At 37.9% G+C, this 19229-nt stretch overlaps 1 protein-coding gene across 37 annotated transcripts in view; it reads right to left on the minus strand.

Moving 5' to 3' along the window:
• Positions 1 to 19229, minus strand: part of ANK3 (ankyrin 3) — a 687904-nt gene that overhangs the window by 240034 nt on the left and 428641 nt on the right. Inside the window, exon 1 of one of the 37 annotated variants that reach the window (XM_045437497.1) lies at positions 14568 to 14687. The exons of 33 other annotated variants lie outside the window; for them this stretch is intronic. In XM_045437497.1, coding sequence (XP_045293453.1) covers positions 14568 to 14570 — 3 coding nt within the window. In that variant the 5' untranslated portion in view covers positions 14571 to 14687. Of the gene's footprint in view, positions 1 to 12309; positions 12413 to 13961; positions 14059 to 14288; positions 14531 to 14567; positions 14688 to 19229 lie in introns of those variants that run through there. 3 more of the 37 variants (XM_045437492.1, XM_045437489.1, XM_045437493.1) reach the window with 3 other exon arrangements.

Here is a 19229-nt window from a genome sequence, read left to right on the forward strand (position 1 = left end):
TTTATGAATCAGGAGGTCTTTAAGTGCTCTGATACCTAATAACATGGTATTGTAACTAACAGTGATTGGACACTTCTAATATGTGGGGCATTTTCTGTAGATTACCCCAAATTCATTCTCACAGGTCTGTGAAGTCTGTGTTACTATCATCTCTATTTACAGATGAAAAAGGTTAGATAATTTACCCAAGGGCAGTTTTCTAGAAACTTGCAGAAGCAAGATTTGAATTCACATCTACCTGGTTTTAGAACTCTGCCCTTATTCCCAATTCTAATGCTTCCTTGGCTAAATGTTCCGGAATAATATAAAAGAACTCATGTTCCTTGAGTAAAGAAGGAGAAAAAGAGCAGCAACGTTTATTTAGAGTCATCGGAGTGACAGGTACTCTGCTAGAACTTTCCAGATATTGCTGGAATGTGGTCATTGTTCTCTTCACCAATAAAGGGGTTCTTTTCACCCCTTTTGTCCAACACAGGATGACTCCCAAATAGATACCTCTACTCCTACTGGTAGTCAGTTGTGGTTTTCTTCTAACATGTTTAGACCAGTGGTCCTGGTTGTTGTAATTACATAATTTAATTAGGTATTATTTAAACTTTAAAACAATGCAGAGAAAGGATACTTTTATGAAAACTAAGTTAAGTACTTTGGAAAGACATAGTAGAAAGAAGTTCCTAAAAATATTCCTGCTAAATCAGATAGGAATGAGAGGATTGTAAGGGGCTAAAATAAAAATCAGAAAAATCCAGAAAGATTCTATACTCAGATTACTTCACAGATTACTTTAATCTCTAGCTTTCCGTTAAAGAGATGAAAAGTGGGACTCCTGGAAAGAGCATTTATGGTATGGAAGGCCAACGAGAATTATAGTCGGGGATCCATACTCTGAGAAAAGTCTTCATCTTTAAATCCATGTTGGGCAAATGGATGCACATGTATGTGATTTAAGGTAACACTCAAATATTTACCAAATATATATACCTTTTAGTGTTCTTGGCTATGAATCATTTTTTTAAATTAACCAAATAATTACTGATATAAATTTTGCTATATAAAAGGCCATCTGTTAACCTTGTTTTCTGCTTCTCAAGAAGTTAATTTCAAGAAAATTGTAAGACACCTCTAACAAAACTTCTTCTAATAAAAACATGCAGAAGGATGATCTGGATGGCCAGATCTAACAGACCTGTTGCCTGGTCACACCTCAGAAAATATGGCCCAGGAAGAGCAGCAATTTTTTAGTTTTCTCACATTGGATGCACCAATTCAAATGTGAATGTCAACCAGCATATCTATGCAGACACATCAGAAAATAAATAAATCTGCTTAGTTAAATCCACATTCTCAACCTCACTATGGTGTTGTGTAGATCATGAATTCACAAGTCTGGGTCTTCAAGAAATAAATATTATATCTCTTCTAACTAGTAAAACAAATCTTCAAAGTGAGTATTACATTATTTATTCCATCATGAGGATTAAGGATTCATATTCAATACAGGGTTCAATATCTGGCAGTTAAGCAGTGATATCTACTTGGCCTCAACCTTGAGGATACAGTTATTGCTTTCAATGATGTTATAATCTAGCTGTGAAGGCTGGAGACAGCAGGTGGAATGAGAATTTAAGGTAGAAGACCCTAAAGAAGATGATGAAGTCTATAGATGCTATTGAGAAGAGCCATTTCTGCACACTGAATATGGCTGGGAAAACAACTAAGAAGAGAGACAGGAATTCTAGAGGGGACCAAGTCAGTGGAGAAAAGAAGGAAGGAAAAATGGGCAGAGATATGGAAATGGGGAGGTTTCAGGAACGGAAAATAGACAATCTATTGAAAAGGGGAGGCCCCTAGAGAGATTGGTAAAGGAGAAGTTCACAGAAGGTTTGGAATGGCATTTAAATTTGATTTAACTTCATCACAAAGCTATCAGGACACAGTGCAGGGTTTTGATGAGTGGGAAGAAAGTTTTAAATCTATGTTTTAGCCTACTTAGTTGACAGCAGCTTCATGTAGAAGAAAATGGAGACAAAAAGAGCTATAGGTTACTGGTTGTTAATTTATTATGCCTCAGGGATCTCCAGGGGAAGACTTACACAAACAAGCAAACAAATGAGACACTCAGACTCTACCCCCAGACATTCAATTGGTCTGAGATGAGACATTTTATTTTATTTTATTTTATTTTTAAATTTTTTTTAATGTTTTTATTTATTTTTGGGACAGAGAGAGACAGAGCATGAACGGGGGAGGGTCAGAGAGAGAGGGAGACACAGAATCGGAAGCAGGCTCCAGGCTCTGAGCCATCAGCCCAGAGCCCGACGCGGGGCTCGAACTCATGGACCGTGAGATCGTGACCTGGCTGAAGTCGGACGCTTAACCGACTGCGCCACCCAGGCGCCCCTGAGATGAGACATTTTAATAAACACAGCTAAAATGATTTTAATGTGCAACCAGACGTGAGCAACACGGAATTAGGTGAGAGTAAAAATACAGATCTATGTGACAGAGAAAGACAATTACCATATGATTTCACTTATATGTAACATCTAAAGAACAAATGAACAAAGAAACAAACAAAAACCAGACTCTTAAATGAGGAGAACAAACTGGTGGTCGCCAGAGGGGAGGGGTGGGGGGAGGTGGCTGAAATAGAGAAAGAGGAAAAAGAGGTGCAAACTTCCACTTGTGGAATAAATAAGTCATGGAGGTGAAAAGCAAAGTAGGAAATATGGTCAATGATATTGTAATCCCACTGTATGACGACAGATGGTGACTACACTTATCTTGGTGAGCAAAGCATAAGGTATAGAATTGTTGAATCACTATGGTGTACACTTAAAGCTAATGAAACATTGTATGTTAATTACATTGCCATAAAAAATAAACAAATATGGCTGTATGTGATATGGATACTTTGGGGGGATAGCAGGGAGGATAGAAAAGAAAAGAACAATGTGAGAGGCATTCTGAAGGTCTGCTGACAGATTTTTATTTTCACATAAGAGAATGTTAAGATTTTTAAATTTTGGCTTTCATAATTGCCTTTCACCTTTCTCTTTTACTCTTCTATATCCCCCATTTAAAGCAAACTTTTGTACCCAGAAGTGAAAGATGGAAGGCTTTCCTTGGTAGTATCAAGCAGTAATGTTTGGTGAACAAAGTAATACAGATTTGTAAATTATTCTCGATCAGGAAGGGGATTTGCACAGTATGGGGGCTGCTTATCAAAATCCCAATGTCCTGTGTGCTATTGCTCCTTAATTTGTGATTTAATGTCAGTTTTAGTTTTGAAATATAAATGGAACTGCTTTGTAGAACTCCTCAAAATCTAAGACTGGTATATTTATGTGGGATAAAACAATGTTCAACAGAAAAAAAAATAGCTTGAGAGTCACATTCTTCCAAATTTAAGCTTTGAGATTGGACATGGAGCCACAGAGCTACTCAAGCATGTGAGGGGGGAGGCAGTAAAAAGGAGGGATTTTTTTAACCCACTAGACTAGAGTGGAATTATAGCTTATACCCAGAGACATGGCCATTCAGATAGTGCCCTCTCAAAGTTTCCAGATATTTTAGAGTATGATATTGTGTGCTGATATTTTATAGATATCTTGCACAGTGATCTAATTTCTGACCAATTTCAAAAGAATGTGACCAATTGCGCAACCTACAACAACTGTGACATTCATGGGATAATCTGTCTCCTGTCAACAAACAACCGCAAATCTTTAGGAGACTGGTCCCCCTCCCCTACCCAGGGGTACTATTAGGTCTTTATCTTAGCAGATAAGTCCTTTTTAGGTGGGTGTTTTTGGGGGGTGAGGTGCAGAGATCTCAAAAGGGAATTTTGTGTGTGTGTCTTTTGTATGGCAAGTGCTTGAAAAAAAAAAAACTAGAACCCTTCTAGTTAGGGAAGATCTTGAATTATTAAGATTTCATTCTTTTTGATTTAATTGCTACCTAGTTACTGGAAATAAACCAGTGGGTTTCCACCTATAAATCAGCAATGGGAGGAGTGAGAGAGGGGGTGAGGGCTTAACCAATAAGGGAAATGCTGCCAAAGACTATCTATATTTGTAATCATCTCTATCAAAACCACCCAAAGGACAGGGGTTGCCTCCACAGATTCCTTCCCATTGCTACAAGGCTGCCTTTGTTTGTGAGGACTTTGCTTGGAACTAACCTTAGTTCATCCCTGAAAATGAGGTCACTGTCCCCTAACACATGTTAGGCATGGTTACCATCTTTCCACTGGGGCCTCTGCCAGCAAGGCCCCTGCTGTTGCACATTTCAGATCTGCCAGGGCTTCTGCGCACAGCGGCCCCTCTAAAACTGAAAGGCAAAACAACATTTCCATCTTTATCTTTAAGTAGAGGGAACTGGGACCCAGTTAAAAAAAATAAATACAGTGCTGGAAGGCTTTTGTTTTTATAAAGACAGTGTTTTTAAGGATTTACTTTGCCAGGCTGATAAAACCCACTCTCATCAAGTCTGTCTACTATGATCTGGTTTACATCAAAAGGAAGACCCAGAATCCAAGCCCCTTGCAGTGTCTTTTCTCACCCAGAATTCAGAGACCTAAAATTCTCCTGGAGACTGATTAGAAATAAAAATAAATACAGAGAAGAAATATGTTTCCCATAGGAAAAAAAAAAGCACATCGGGTATTGGTGGTGGGTGGGTGTTTCTAATACTTCTCAACGTGAAGTCGATTCTGTTCAGCTGTAAAACAGGATTTATTTGAGTTTGTCTGAAATTTTCTGGGAACATAAATAAAGATTTTAAAGAGCGAGTTTCACCTACATCTCAAGGGATGTAAGGCCATTTGTATCAGAAGAGGAGAGTTTTGTATGTCCTAATATGTGGTCAATATAGTAATCTAATGTGCTGATTCGTAGTAGCCTGGGACAGAATTTCAAACCACTTTGACCTAAAACTTTCATTTAAAACACTTTCCTTACACTATAGACGTTGCAGAGTACCTTAGTGGGCTGTGGACACAGATTATGTCCCAACACTCTTGTATATAGATGCAGAATGGTATGTATGATGTCAGGAATGCATAGAATGGTTCAATTAAATGACAAGTGGGTTCCTCCCTGATACTGTACAATGTGAAAGTACTCTCACAGCGAATTAATAAGTGGTGTTTTCCCAAATGAACACAAATGGAAAAATGTTAATGAAAGCTCCATTTTAGCCAAAGTACCTAACACAAGATGTAGAAAGGGGTGTGTGGCTCCTGAGCCAAAATATGTTTGACATTTAAAGTGAAAACAACATGATCTCTTCATTTCATTCCATTCAAGGACATTTCAGTACAGGGTGAGTTTGTCTTCACTTGCAGATGAGTAAAGTTATGCAACAGGGACACATTAACCTTAAAATTCATAAAACATTTAGCTTTTGTTATTCTGAAATATAAAGATGCAAATAAATAAATAAACCTGGAAGACAGCCAGAGATGGAGAAATCATTTCTGAAATGTATCTTTTTGGATTCATTAGCAGGCTTGTTTGATATCTCTGCTGTGTTTGGACATGTTTCTGGTTATCTCTTGGGATGAAGAAGCACAAGAGAAATGGTAATACATTGCTTTAGAAAAAAAAAAAACAAAACAAGTCTATCAACAGCTCTCTCAGTGCTCAACAATTCAGAACATATAACAGCCCTGGAGAATTTCCTTTTTTTCCCCCGACCTTAATCCACAAAGATGGAATATTAACATGAGGAAGGTTTAGCTCCTTTGGAAATTGTAATCATTTTTATTTCAGAGAATTATTTTCCCCAATGAGTTAAAACAAGAATCTAATTGAAGGTTGCATAAAGTAGTTAGCAGTTAATGTTGGTTTGTAACGTGTAAATTTGGTGGATGCCAGGCTCTCCAAAACATATGACTGAAAGCCTTTTCCATTCATTAGGCAAAAGGTAAATGCTGAAAAAAAAATATAGAGCCATTGGGGTCTTAAACTTTCTCATTATCAGTCATCCCTTCTCTTCTCTTGCTATAGCTTCATCTAGTTCATCTGTCTCAATTATTTCCCACATGAACATGTCTTTTGAGAAATTCTCTTTTATTCTCCCATGAGCAAGGCTGCCTATAAAATACTTGAGGCATAATTCGTACTCCACTGTTCGCTGGAGGAAGTGGCTGTCTTAAGCGATCAGGCTCTCCCACCCCTGGAAAGATCAGTTGACATGCACCCCCATCATGCTTTTTTTTTTTATAATTGGTAGAGCAGGAGAGTAATTTATGGAAGTGCCCTTGATTCACCTCAACGATATGTACCAAATAATCTGAAGAGACATAGCCCTGAACTAGTAAACTGGAAAGTAAAGATTCAGTATAGTAATGATTAAATCTTGGCTTAATATAGAGCTTTGCTTTGTATTACAAAAAAATGCACATTTCTTTTTTTAAAAACACATTTTGGTTTTTGAGGTAGATTACTGCATCATCTCTACTGTACAAATAGGAAACTGAAGCAAAGAGAAGTATGATTTGCTTAACTAGTTATGAAATTGCTGAAAATAGAAATCAGGATTCCTGGATTTTATGTTCTCCCTACCTCATGGTACAAGAGCAAGAAGGAAGCGGTCGATGATTTTATGGTTTGAACTAGTATAAGTTCTTGGCTGAAGATTTTCCTGCCACACTCCAATAAAGAGTAGGATCTCCAATGTCTACTTGTTCCCCCTTCCTTTCCCCAAACTACCATTCATCTTGTAACTCCCTACATACACAGTTATCTCATGCATCCTGTGCGGCATGGTGATGCATCTAAACATTGTGACCCATGCTGCATGACGAGGGCTAGAAACAGACAGCTTTGTCTCTTTAGAGATCAAATGAAGTTGTTCTGAGCCCCAGTCGGGTAGTATTATGCAGCTGAAATCTGGGGGTCTGTGTGTACCTTTTTTTTTATAAAACATGCAGAAAGGGGTGCCTGGGTAGCTCAGCCAGTTAAGTGTCCAGCTATGGATTTCGACTCAGGTTTGTGAGTTTGAACCCCTCATCAGGTTCAGCACTGACAGTGCGGACCCTGCTTGGGATTCTCTCCTTCTCTCTCTGCCTCTCTGCCACTTTCTCTCTCTTTCTCTCTCAATAAACAAACAAACAAACAAATAAATAAACTTAAAAAAATTAAAACAAGCAGCAAGTTGTTGCACAACTTGGCTAAACCACAAAGAACTGCAGAGTCCCTTAGAAATGCATCTTGTAATACGAAGGTATTGCTACTTACCACTTAGGAAATACATAGCAGTTACTTCTGGCTTTACACATGGTAGATTATATAAGACACATCAACTGTTTGGGATTTTTCCATTTATTTGGTATGTTATGAATCAGAACAGGGCTTCATGCCTAAGGATCCTTATTATGTAGGAGGTATTGGCATGAGTCCTAAAATATTTAATCCAGCGAACTATTCACATCTTAAATATAGCAACCGAAAACAGTGATAAGCTAAAATTGGTCTAGGTATCAGGAGAAAAGAGAAAGTCTTTACTTGAATAGATGAACATTTTCCCAACAGTTTTTTTTTCTTTTTCTTTCTGAGGTTAGAAAATAAATATCTTGGTGTTTAGTGTGGATAGACTTAATATTGTGAATATACATAGTTTCTTCCACTGCATAAATATACCTTATATGGTGGGGATCAGCCAGGAAATCACAATACACTGGACTTAGCTTCCTGGTCAGATAATTAGAGGTCTGGGGATAAAAGCCCAGAGGAATTGAAGGGTGAGGTCCATGACACCAGAGGGAGAAGAGGCATTAGCTAGTGAGATGAAGGGTTCTTGAATTTACCATCCTAAAATGTTGTGTGCCAGATGGTGCAGCTGGAATGAAACTATTTGCTTTTGGGGGGGGATTGTGGGGAACACAGTTTCATACTGACTCAATAACACCAATATACCAAAATGCTATTGCTCTTTCCATTTTAATTTTTCATTGTTACTCGACCCTATCATCAACAAAGGGATTTTAGAACCCCTCGGTGAAAATATAGCTAAATAAGTTCTTTGAATGAATAAAAAAGAAAAAAACCATATTTTAAAATAAGCTTAGGTCACTAGTGAAGTCAGAAATAGATGGGTAGGTCTACAGATAGAATGATTTGGGAATATTAAATAATATCCAGGTGGATTTACATTTTCCTGAACAAGATGTGTAATTAGAAGATGCAACGTATTTACATTGAATGCAATAAAGTGGAAGAGAGAGAGAAAGAACAAGTAATGCCCAGATGTGCAAGAGGTCTTTTAAAAAATACTATGAAGGACACTTGGGTGGCTCAATGGATTAAGTGTCCAACTCTTGATTTCAGTTCAGGTCATAATCTCATGGTTCCAAGCCCTGCGTGGGGCCTCTGTGCGAACAGCCTACTTAGGATTCTCTCCCTCCTCTCTCTCTGCCCCTCCCCTGCTCACATGCGCAATGCGCTCTCTCTCAAAATAAAGAAATTTTTAAAACTTCAAAAAATACAATGAAAACACATGGTAAATGTAAAGAAGTATGTTATCTTTTATTACTTAAAGTTCAACATATAAGAGTAGACTTTATCCCAAAGTTAAGGTAACCATTAGAATGTGCAGTAGTTACAACATGGTGGGTAACTTTGAAATGTTCAGCTATATTATAATCAGACAGCTAAGACATACTGCAAGGATCATGGGAATAAACACTCATATCTAAGAAGCTGTCTTTCATGTATGAAGATGAAGGTGCTGACTCAGGGGTAGAATGCTGTATGTATTTTTTAAGTTTTTGGAGCTAGATCTAATCTAACACTTTCTATGAGCAAATCAATATACTTTGATGATTTCCAAGTTCAGACTCTGGAGCCAAAATGTCTGCATTCGAAACATGTCTCCACAATTTACAAACTATGTGTCCTTGGACAAGCAGCTTAAATACACTGTAGCTTGGTTTACTCATCTGTAAAATGAGAATAGTAGTAAAATTTAACATGTACAGCCTTTGATAAGACTAAGGGAAATAATATATGCAAAGCAGTTAGAAATGGCCTGGTGCACAGTTGGTCTTTAATTAATACTATTTGTTATTATCACCTTAAAATGTCTTAATTTTTTTAGCTTCCTTGCCTATCATGATTACCATGAGAGTCAAGTGCACATAACTGATCACACAGGGACTGAATATATGAATATTTGACCAGTGCTTTCAGCAACTAAGCTAAGGATACAATCCAGGGCAAAGAAGGTTCACACTGCATTCTGTCTAGAGTAGTGGTTCACAAACTTGTTTGTCTCAGGGTCCCTTTACACTCTTATATATTATTGAGGATCCCCCAAGATCTTTTGAATTGCTATTTATCATATTAGAACATAAAACTGATAATTAAATATATAATTTATTTAAAAATAATAACACACATTACATAACATAAAATATTTATCTTATGGAAAATAGTTTTCCAAAACAAACCAAAAATGTGAGAAGGATGGTGTTGTTTTAGTTTTGCAAATCTCTTTCATGCCTGACAACAGAAGATATTTAGATTCTCATATCTACTGCGGCATTCAGTCTTTGGCCATGTGTTGTTTTGGTTCAAGTACGTGAAAGGAATCCAGCCTCAGATAGATAATGTAGTTAGAAAAGGAAGGACCTCGTAGGTTCTGGAAGGGTCTCAGGAATACCCAGGGGTTCTTGGACCACACTTTGAGAGTGGCTGGTCTACAGCAAAGCTGTCAACTGAAGCCTACTACCTCCTAACAGAATAATTGGCCAACAGGCTTGAGCAGGAAGACAGAGTGTGAATAAGTTCAGTGCTGCTATTTTTGCAAAGTATGGACCAGGATTACTCTAATTGTTCCTCTTTACTGATTTTATTGCCAATAAAATTATGGATTCTCCCATCTGTCAAATACGTACTTATTTCCTATTCACTACCTTATTTTGGCCCTCTTCATATGTAGGCTCTTTCCAAGTGCCCATGTCCACATACTCCAAATACTCTGACGCTATTACACTTCTCCAGAGGATAACCGTCCCCAGAACATCAACTTAATGTCCTTGGAAAGGACACATGAAAAATTAAGAACCTATCTCATTGCAAGTGGTGCCACCATCTCAAAAAGATAACATGAAAATTCTTTATAGATAATCTGTCATTAGTGTGTAAACACAATTATAGATATGAATCCTGTATTCTGGGAAAATTCTAGACTGGAAATAATAGTCTAATTTTGCTCACTAAAATGCAAAGTTAGCTAGTACATTTTCCTGTTTCAAATAATTTATTTTTTTAAAAATTTTTTTTTCAACGTTTATTTATTTTTGGGACAGAGAGAGACAGAGCATGAATGGGGGAGGTGCAGAGAGAGAGGGAGACACGGAATCGGAAACAGGCTCCAGGCTCCGAGCCATCAGCCCAGAGCCCGACGCGGGGCTCGAACTCACGGACCGCGAGATCGTGACCTGGCTGAAGTCAGACGCTTAACCGACTGCGCCACCCAGGCGCCCCCCTGTTTCAAATAATTTAAACATTTAGAAATAGTGTGTCTTATAAGACCAATGGTGACTAGAAAGCCAAACATTATTTTAAATCTAGTTTACTAAACAGTTTTGGCTTCTTTTCAGCTATATAATATCTGTTTATTTTCAATTTCATTCAAATACTCTGTTGATGAGATGCTTAAAATACTCTTGAGCAATTAGTTTTGATGAGTGGGTACACTCTTCAGAGATAAGGATTTGTTTAAAAATATTTAACAGATATTTATTGAGTGCCCAATATGTGCCCAATTCTGAGGATCAAAAGATGAGTAAGACACAGTCTGTGTTTGAAAAGCTACAGGACCCAAAGTATAGAATTTACCTTATTGATACAAGTGTTTTCAAAATACAGCAGAATAGTCATTGAATTATGGAAATATATAAGTCAATAACATATCAGAATGATGCTGAATTGGAACATAATATAATCAAGAATTCAAGACTAAAAGCTGACGCGTACCCAGATTTTACAAAGCAATTTTTAACGTTATCAACTTCTACTTTTTAAATTAATTGCATAGCTTCCTTGTCACTTGACCAAAGAAAAATGCACTCACTTTCCAACATTATTATCTGGAAGAGTATCTATCTTAAATGTCTGTTTAGATCTGTATTTCATGTGGGAGTAAAAAAGGTCTCCTAAAATAAAAGAATAAAAGTCTTTATTGATTTATATGCTTAATAAATGATTAATTAGTAACTGTAGGTATTTGCCTGACATGCTCTGAAATTCATGTTGTGTAGTCTAATAATATATTTATCAGTAGTCCAATTAGAAGACATGATTTCATTCTTAATACTAGCGTTTGCCATATATTTGGGGGATTGTAGTAAAACACATCAATATTTGCATTAAAATAAAGAATTGGCAAATATATTTTTACTTTGTGACTAAAAATGCCTTAGTGTTATAAAGAAAAGTGACTGTTAAAAAGACAGGACACTTAGATTTTAAATTCTCTTCTGTCTTATAAACGTTGCTTAGGATTGATCATCACCTATATTTATAACTGAGAAGAGGTAGTATCTTCACATTGTCACATAAAAAAAGCACATGTAGTTGGTAAGTAAATACCATAGTTACTATATAACTGAAAGTTTCCATTTTAAAACAAGAAACTGTACAGATAGTGTCAGCAGCAAAAAGGTATTGTGACTCCTTTCTTGAGTTTGACTAGATGAATTTTCCCACTTGCCCTATGCTTCCTAAAGTGAAAATCATCAACAATAAAATTATGGATTCAATACATATTTATTAACGCATTCTTAAAAAATCAGACATACAAAATAGAACCCATCTGAGTTGAAGATAGAAAATGAAGTGATACCAATAACTTCTATTTGGTATGACAGAGCAACTTTAAAGGATTTAAAAATAATTCACAGCTATTGAAAGATCTTATTAGCTGCCTCTGAAATGCACATTAAAATTGTATTAAATTTGGGCTTTGCTCAAAGTCTAGCTTTTTGGGGGGCTTGATTATTATTTAAGAGTTAATTTTTTAATCAATCATTTATGGCAAAACTAGTTATTTCATAAAGACTTGATTAACAACCCTTGAGAATTTCTAAAATTGAAGAGGTACACGCACTCTACCTTTCTAGAAGGTTTGTGCTGCAAATGTTTCCCAATTACAAGTTGTAAAATCACAGAAAGTTTCTCCCAAAACACAGACTAAGCAATCCTGTAGAAAATCTCTAAACAATACTACAGAAACCACAAGCCAATAGAAGTAGCAGGAGGTATTAATGATCATTTGTGAAAATGTAATTATCTACTATACCCTCTCTGCAAGGATTTTGTCCATAGTTCAGCTCATGCAGACAAACTGTTCAGTCTTCCATTCAAGTCAGAGGCGAAACCAGGAGATGAATAATTCTTATTCATTGTCCAACTAAACCCAGGACAGCAATAGTATATGCTACTCTCTATTGTGTCGGGACTTCTGTGTGATCTGTGTCGGGTCAGTACCCTTCCAGAGTCACTGCTTAGGGCAGGATAATTTCAAATTCAGTCTGTCATTTTATTACACATTTTTTAAACAGCATGCCCACCAAAACAGAAAATGCTGCACATATGGGCCGAGATCAAATGCTCTCACCATTTAGTTGATATATTCTGACACGAGGCAGAAACAAGATGGTCTGCTTTTATCTGAGCTTTCCTTTTGGATCTCAGATCTTTTTCTTTTTTAATAACTCATCAATTCTTAGAGGCCAAAACTTCTCAAGTACATGCTTTAAGATTTGTTATATTTGCACTTAGCTTGAAACTTCTTAGCAATTAGTATTTTGCAAAGCCAAGTCTCACTAGGTCATCAGCAAATGTCATTCTGATTTTATGTAAAGTTTTCAGTTCCATAATTAATAGAACAGAATTCACATTTGAAATTCAACCTTCAATATAGCTCAAAATTTTTGATGGATGAATTGATTATTTTTAGAGTGACATAATATGATTTTTAGGACTCATCTGTCAGTATGCTTATATTACTAGTAAATCACCACTAATGTCTGGAATTCACAACAATGTTTATATCTTTATAATGAATCTCAAGTTTAATTTGAAAAAGCCTTTCTCTGAGGCACACAAAATGTTTGCAAGTCTCATGGAGATTAAAATTTCATACATGTCTACTGCAGAATACAGCAATATTCAGTAAAGTGCATAAAAAGAATATTCTTCGCTAAGAGCTGAACCTATTTCTAAGAATACAAAGATTAAAACTGAATCCATTTAAAATAAAGTTCAAAATTGTGAGAGTTATCTGAATTGCTTTCTGTAACACTATGAAATGACAGTTCTTTTCTCAAAACCATTAGCATGTCCGCCTGCCTGATGTGAGAACTAGCACCAATGTCCTCATTTTTATGATGTCTTCTTCTGGGCATTCTAAATATTGCATACAAAATGTTCATCTGGTGCTCAGGATTTAATATGTTGTATTAATAGCAAAGTACATATATGAGCATATGTGTGTTCTCATAAGTAGATAAATTGGTGCTAAATGAAAAGACACGGGTAGAGAGATTACATGAAACCTTAAACTGTGCCATAATCAAAATCGTATTTTATGAATCCCTCAGAATCAAACATTCAAAATTTTACACACATCAAGCAAATATCCATCCAGTATCCCTTAAGGGGACAATGGCTTACTATGCTAATTCTTTAACATTATTAAATGAGATGATATACTTATATTATGTGCAATTCCAGTGAAACAAAAACAAAATTACATTTTCCAACTTCCAAATACATCCCATCCCCCATCTGCCACTTATATGAGTTCTAAAAACAAACTTTAACTCTACAATGTTTTCCTTCCCAACAGTAAGATTCCATATTTCCCCTTGTAAATTAATAAACCAGACAAAGCTGAGTTTTAAAGCTCTCACATTTCTCTTGAGAAAAGTGTGAACATTTAAACCTTACATTCTTGGGTCCACTATGCCCTTCCAGGACCCCAAACTCCTCAAATTCTTTTTGCATTTCATTAAGCATCTTCTTCAGACATGCCTGAGCCCAGCACACTCCAAATTACATCAGAGACAAAACGTACCTAGAGTCCGGATCCGAGCAAAACAGAAAGAAAGGACAGCCCATTGTCCTACACATACTGAACTCAGGCGATCCATGATGCACATAGGCTAGCCTCCTTCCTATCTGGCAACACACATTTTGTAAAAGACACAACTATTCAGGCCCAAGCAGCATTTCTATAAGGAAAACACATTTCATTCGGAAACTGTAAAGGCTTACTTGTTCTGGGAAGCTCTCTCCCTCCTCCACTGCCATTCTCTGTGGCCAAGTATGAAACTTGATAACTCAATTAGTTAACACTTTGGACTGAGCATTGAGTCTAAAAATATCTGCCTTAGGAAATGTAAAGGTTTTCCCTATCTCCTGGTAAAAAGGTAGGAGCTGCTCAAAATTTTCTTAGCTAGTGAACTAGGGAGTGGGCAGGGCAGACAAGAGCATGGAAGGTGCCTTGGCCCTTACAAACGATAGAGTAGCTCCCAGAATTACCCACTGACTTACCATATTTGTGGCCTCCAGACAAGCTTTGTGTATTTAGTCATGATATGTGGAATACCGAAAATAGCAAGGCAATCAGCTGGGAGTGTACCCTAGCTGCTGGGAATCACTCATGAAACTGGCTTTTGTCATTCTGCTTATCAGCACTTTCCTCTGTATGCGGGCTACTCTGACATTCCTCCTAAAGACAATACCGCCATTTTCCCCTGTCTCTGGAATCCAGTCAAGACTGCCTTTTATAATTTTAACTCCTTTTGCTGCAATAGTTTTACTACTGAATATATGTATGCACACGCGCGTGCACGCTCACACACACACACACACACACAGTGAAAGCATACTGTAGTGCCAAGGAGAGTTATCTTGAGATAACTGAATTTCCTTTTATCCAAGGGCAAATGCATTCCATCTTTTTAAAAATGTGGCATCATATAAAATGCTCATGTATTTGACCAGAAAAACAAAGCAGAACAAAACCTCATTGAAGGCTTCTGGTCATTTTTTTTTCCAATTTAGGTATTTTTAATTTTACTAATTGAATTCAGTTTTTCAGATCTGGGGTCAGCAATACTTACGCAACTTTTCACTAGTCTTACATTATACTTGAGCTCGAGTCAAAGGCCCCAAAAACCCTTCACCATAAGATGATCATCATCATTTATGTTTTATTTGAACAGTTCTAATCAATAGTTTCCTCAAACCTGTAAGGGCTGAGGAAAGTGTCTGTAGGAGACTAAACTCAACTTTGGGAAGGCCAGTGTACAAGCCTACTCATTCAACACATATTTGCAGAGAGCCTACTACATAATTCTCGGTACTGGGCTGAGGTGGGTAGAAAGACAATGAATAAATTACAGGAAATCTCTGCCTTAAGTGAAGCTTATATACCAGCAGAGGTGGGGTAGACTATACAGGACATAAATATAATAAATGAGTTATTGGGTATGATAAACAGGATAGGTGCTGTGGAGAAGAGTGTAGGAGAGGGGGGATCATAAGTATGTGTTTAGGGAGTCAGTAGGTAAACTTAATGATGGCAAAATAATAAAAATGTATAGGGGGTAGGATTTTATATTAGTATTATGTTGAACCACATGAAATTGCCATCTTTATAGGTCAAATCCATATGTATTCCAGGACTTTCATATTGTTCAATCTAATAATATAATCGTAGCCATTATTATTATTATTATTTAATAATTATTAAATACTCTGCATGCAAGGTACTATGTTAATTTCTTACATATGTTCTTTTAGTCCTCAGAGCTAGGCTATGAAGAAATCTTTCTACATTCGTGAGAGAGAAACTAGAGTTCAGAAATGTTAAATAACTTGCCAAGGTCAACAGCAACTAAATAGTCAAGCTGTGAATCTAATTCTACATTATTCTAAAGGAAAGGTCACACTGGTGGTAGATAACAAACACATGTTTTCTTGGCCCTCACTGTGTTTTTAAAAATATTTTTAGTTGCCAACATTTAAAGATTGAGTAATTTCATATCAAAATCTAGAGTTCTTGTTTAAAAAAAAAAATCAAGGATCTGGCAACTCTGGGACTGTTTCCCTTAGGCCAGTTTCCTGGTGTTGACTGACAGCTTTCCACTTCAGCCCTGAGTATTCCCAACTGTCTTACTTTGGTTGGTCTGCTTCACTCCTTGGGTGCTGAGCTACCCAGAGGCATTTGAATTTGGGCCTCTGCTCTAGGGCCTGCTCTGCTGACCACAGTGCTAGTGATTCCCAAGGGAGTGTGACACCCAAGGGGGGGGGGGCAAATGGCACCCAAGAGAGGAGTAACAGTCGGGGAAGGACCAGGCATGGCTCTGAAATGCCCAGAAGAGTTTGTTCACTACTGACTGTACATCTCTTTATTCCCTCTCTCCCGCATTCATTCATTTATACAGTCACCACATACAGACTGGGCACCTAACATGTGGGAGAAAGGTCCCATCTGCTGATGCTGTGGAGATGGTGAGGCTGGCATAAGAAATCTTCACCATCCCCAGGCCAAGCATTGCCCCGGTGGGGCAAAGTCCATCAAACCCAAGCCCAGCTCTTTCCTCTCGAGCTGCAGACATCTTTCCGATAACATTTATTGTGTTTCTTGTCCTGTTCCAGGCTATTATGTCTGCGTTAACCCCACCCTATCTATCAGAATGCTGGGGGCCTAGGAGTCCAGACCTGTGAATCTGTCCCCTGGATCCTACAGGCTGTTCCAGGTGTCTGCAATGTAAATCAGAGAGCGAGGTGTCTGGGTCCAGGCAGGGCATCCAAGCCCCCAGTCTACCCAGACCTGTCCAGAAGGAACTCACATTGGTGTTTAATCATGCTTAGTGGCAAGGCACTATTCCTCACATCTCATTTAGACCTCTCCCACCGGTTTCTTCATCTTCTGTCTTCAGTGAGAAGACAGAACAGTTGGCTATTGCCTTCCAAACATTCCAGACTGTTACTGAGTTATCCCTTCCCCTCTGCTCTTCTTTTCTCTAGGATAAATAATCCCAACGGATCAACCTTTCTGTGGAACTCTTCAGAGAAAAACGCTCTATAATTATACTAAGTAAGAAGAGTAATAATTCCCATAATTGTGTCTTGCAACCCACCCCTGGCCAGTACATTTTGCTTCCCAAACTGACGCCACTCATCTCACAGATACTGCAGCTGTGAAAGGAGAAGCACGGATAGAAGCTAACATCCCTAAATGGTGCATGCGGGCTGACGTGGGAGGCTGGTATAGCCTGAACTGGTGGTCTGGAGGGTCTGCTGAAAATAGTAAATGTTTTATAATGGGGTATGTTATGTTACCATCTTTTACCACATCTTATGAGAACAACTGTGCCCTACCGCAAGGAAATCCAATATTTAAAAATATATTTTGACATAAAAGATAAACAGTAGAATAAGTTGCATAATCTCAGAGATCATTTAATCAAACCCCATCATTTCAAAGATGAAGAAATGGAAACCCAAGAGTAGTTCTGTGATGGCACACTGTGAAAGATACTGCTGTGCCTAGAATTCATGATGGGATTCCTATAACAAGCTTAAAGATTTAAGGTATTTACACAGGGATTTAATTTTCAAAATGAGATTTAACTTGTGATTTTCATGGTGCATGAATACTGCTCTACAAAGGCAATGCTCATGAAGAATGATGGCATGAGCACTGTTTCTGGTATTCAGCATTTGGGGGCTCAGACAAAGGGACAGAAACTTGTACCAGGCTGTAGAAAGAACAGTTACCAGCTCAAAACAGAGTCTGGTAATACTTTTCTGGATGGATCTTTAAAATACAGAATAGTCTAGAAGTTATGGTCTTTCCCACCAACCCAAGTTCCTGACTAGGAACCAACGGTTCAGTGTCAACCCACCCTGAATCATGAGTCATCCAGCTGGAACTGGTTCTCAAAATTCTGTGAGCAGAGGATGAAGTCTGGGTGGGCAGTGTGGATGGCTACACATCCCTTCCAACAGGCTGCTCACCTGGGTGAGATTCTCCACACAGCTCTCCAACTCTTCCGCAGGCTGTGAACACTCATGTGTTGCTTGCCTCTTTGTGTCCCCCAACCTCTCCCCAAGGGCTCCAAACAGAATGTGCCCAACAGATATTTCAGGAAGGTGGGAAGAGGCAGAGAGGAACCACGGAGAGGTTGGTAGCATCTGCATATTCAATGGAATTCAGAGATAATCTCCAGTGTCAGGACCGTTTCAAGCAAGGGGAAGAATTTTTTGTGGCTCTGCTGGAAGTTCCTGAAACCCTGGGTGCTTCACAGATCCTTTCAAGATTCAGCAAATGTCTGCAGAGTTGCCTTCTCCCACGACTCCATCCTGAAAGTGGGCTGCCACATACCGACTTCATTGTGAAGATTGGTTTGTCTTGAGAAGTCACTAACATCCCAGGATAGACAAGAAAAGGGTTCTTCAAACTACATCATGAACACCCAGACTGACCTGCTACCTGTTTTTGTATGGCCACTGAGCTGACACTGGGTTTTACAGTTCGGGTGAAATAAATTAAAAGAATAATAATATTCCATGACACGTGGAGGTAACCTGCAGTTCCAACATCAGTGTTCACAAACAAAGTTTTATTGGAATATGTGGGAGACTGTATGGGCAACAAAACCGAAAATGCTATCTGCCCATTTTGAGAAAGAAAACTTGCTAGCCCCTAATCTAGAGCCAGGGGTTTGGAGGTTATAGCCCTCTGATGCATTTTTGAAAGTATCGTGTATACCTAGAATGCTGTCTGATCTTTGAGACTGGAAAATAGCAGAAACTCCCTGCCATCCAGCAGAATGCATTCACCCATTAGCTTTGTGTGACAGAAAACAGCAGTATCTTTTTGAGCAATAATTTAAAATATTAACACTATTCTCTATCCTATGAATCACACACAAAACATTGAGCACTACAACCTATTTTCTGCATAATTTTCTCTCTTCAATATTGAACAAAAACATAAAATGTTTTCAAAAAGGAAAAAAAGATGATAACAGCATTTACATCATTGATATGACTCCTGAAAACTTGTAGTAACAAAGTGTGCTCTCTCTTTTCCTTGTTTGCCCCTTCTTTCAAGCTGAGACCATGACATAGGCATTGTTCACAGGAACACATGGAAAAAGCAGCTCATTGAGCCTGTAAGAGGGCAAATGATCTAATCTA

The sequence above is a fragment of the Leopardus geoffroyi genome, chromosome D2 (assembly GCF_018350155.1).
Source record: "Leopardus geoffroyi isolate Oge1 chromosome D2, O.geoffroyi_Oge1_pat1.0, whole genome shotgun sequence".
NCBI classification, from domain to species: Eukaryota; Metazoa; Chordata; class Mammalia; order Carnivora; family Felidae; genus Leopardus; species Leopardus geoffroyi.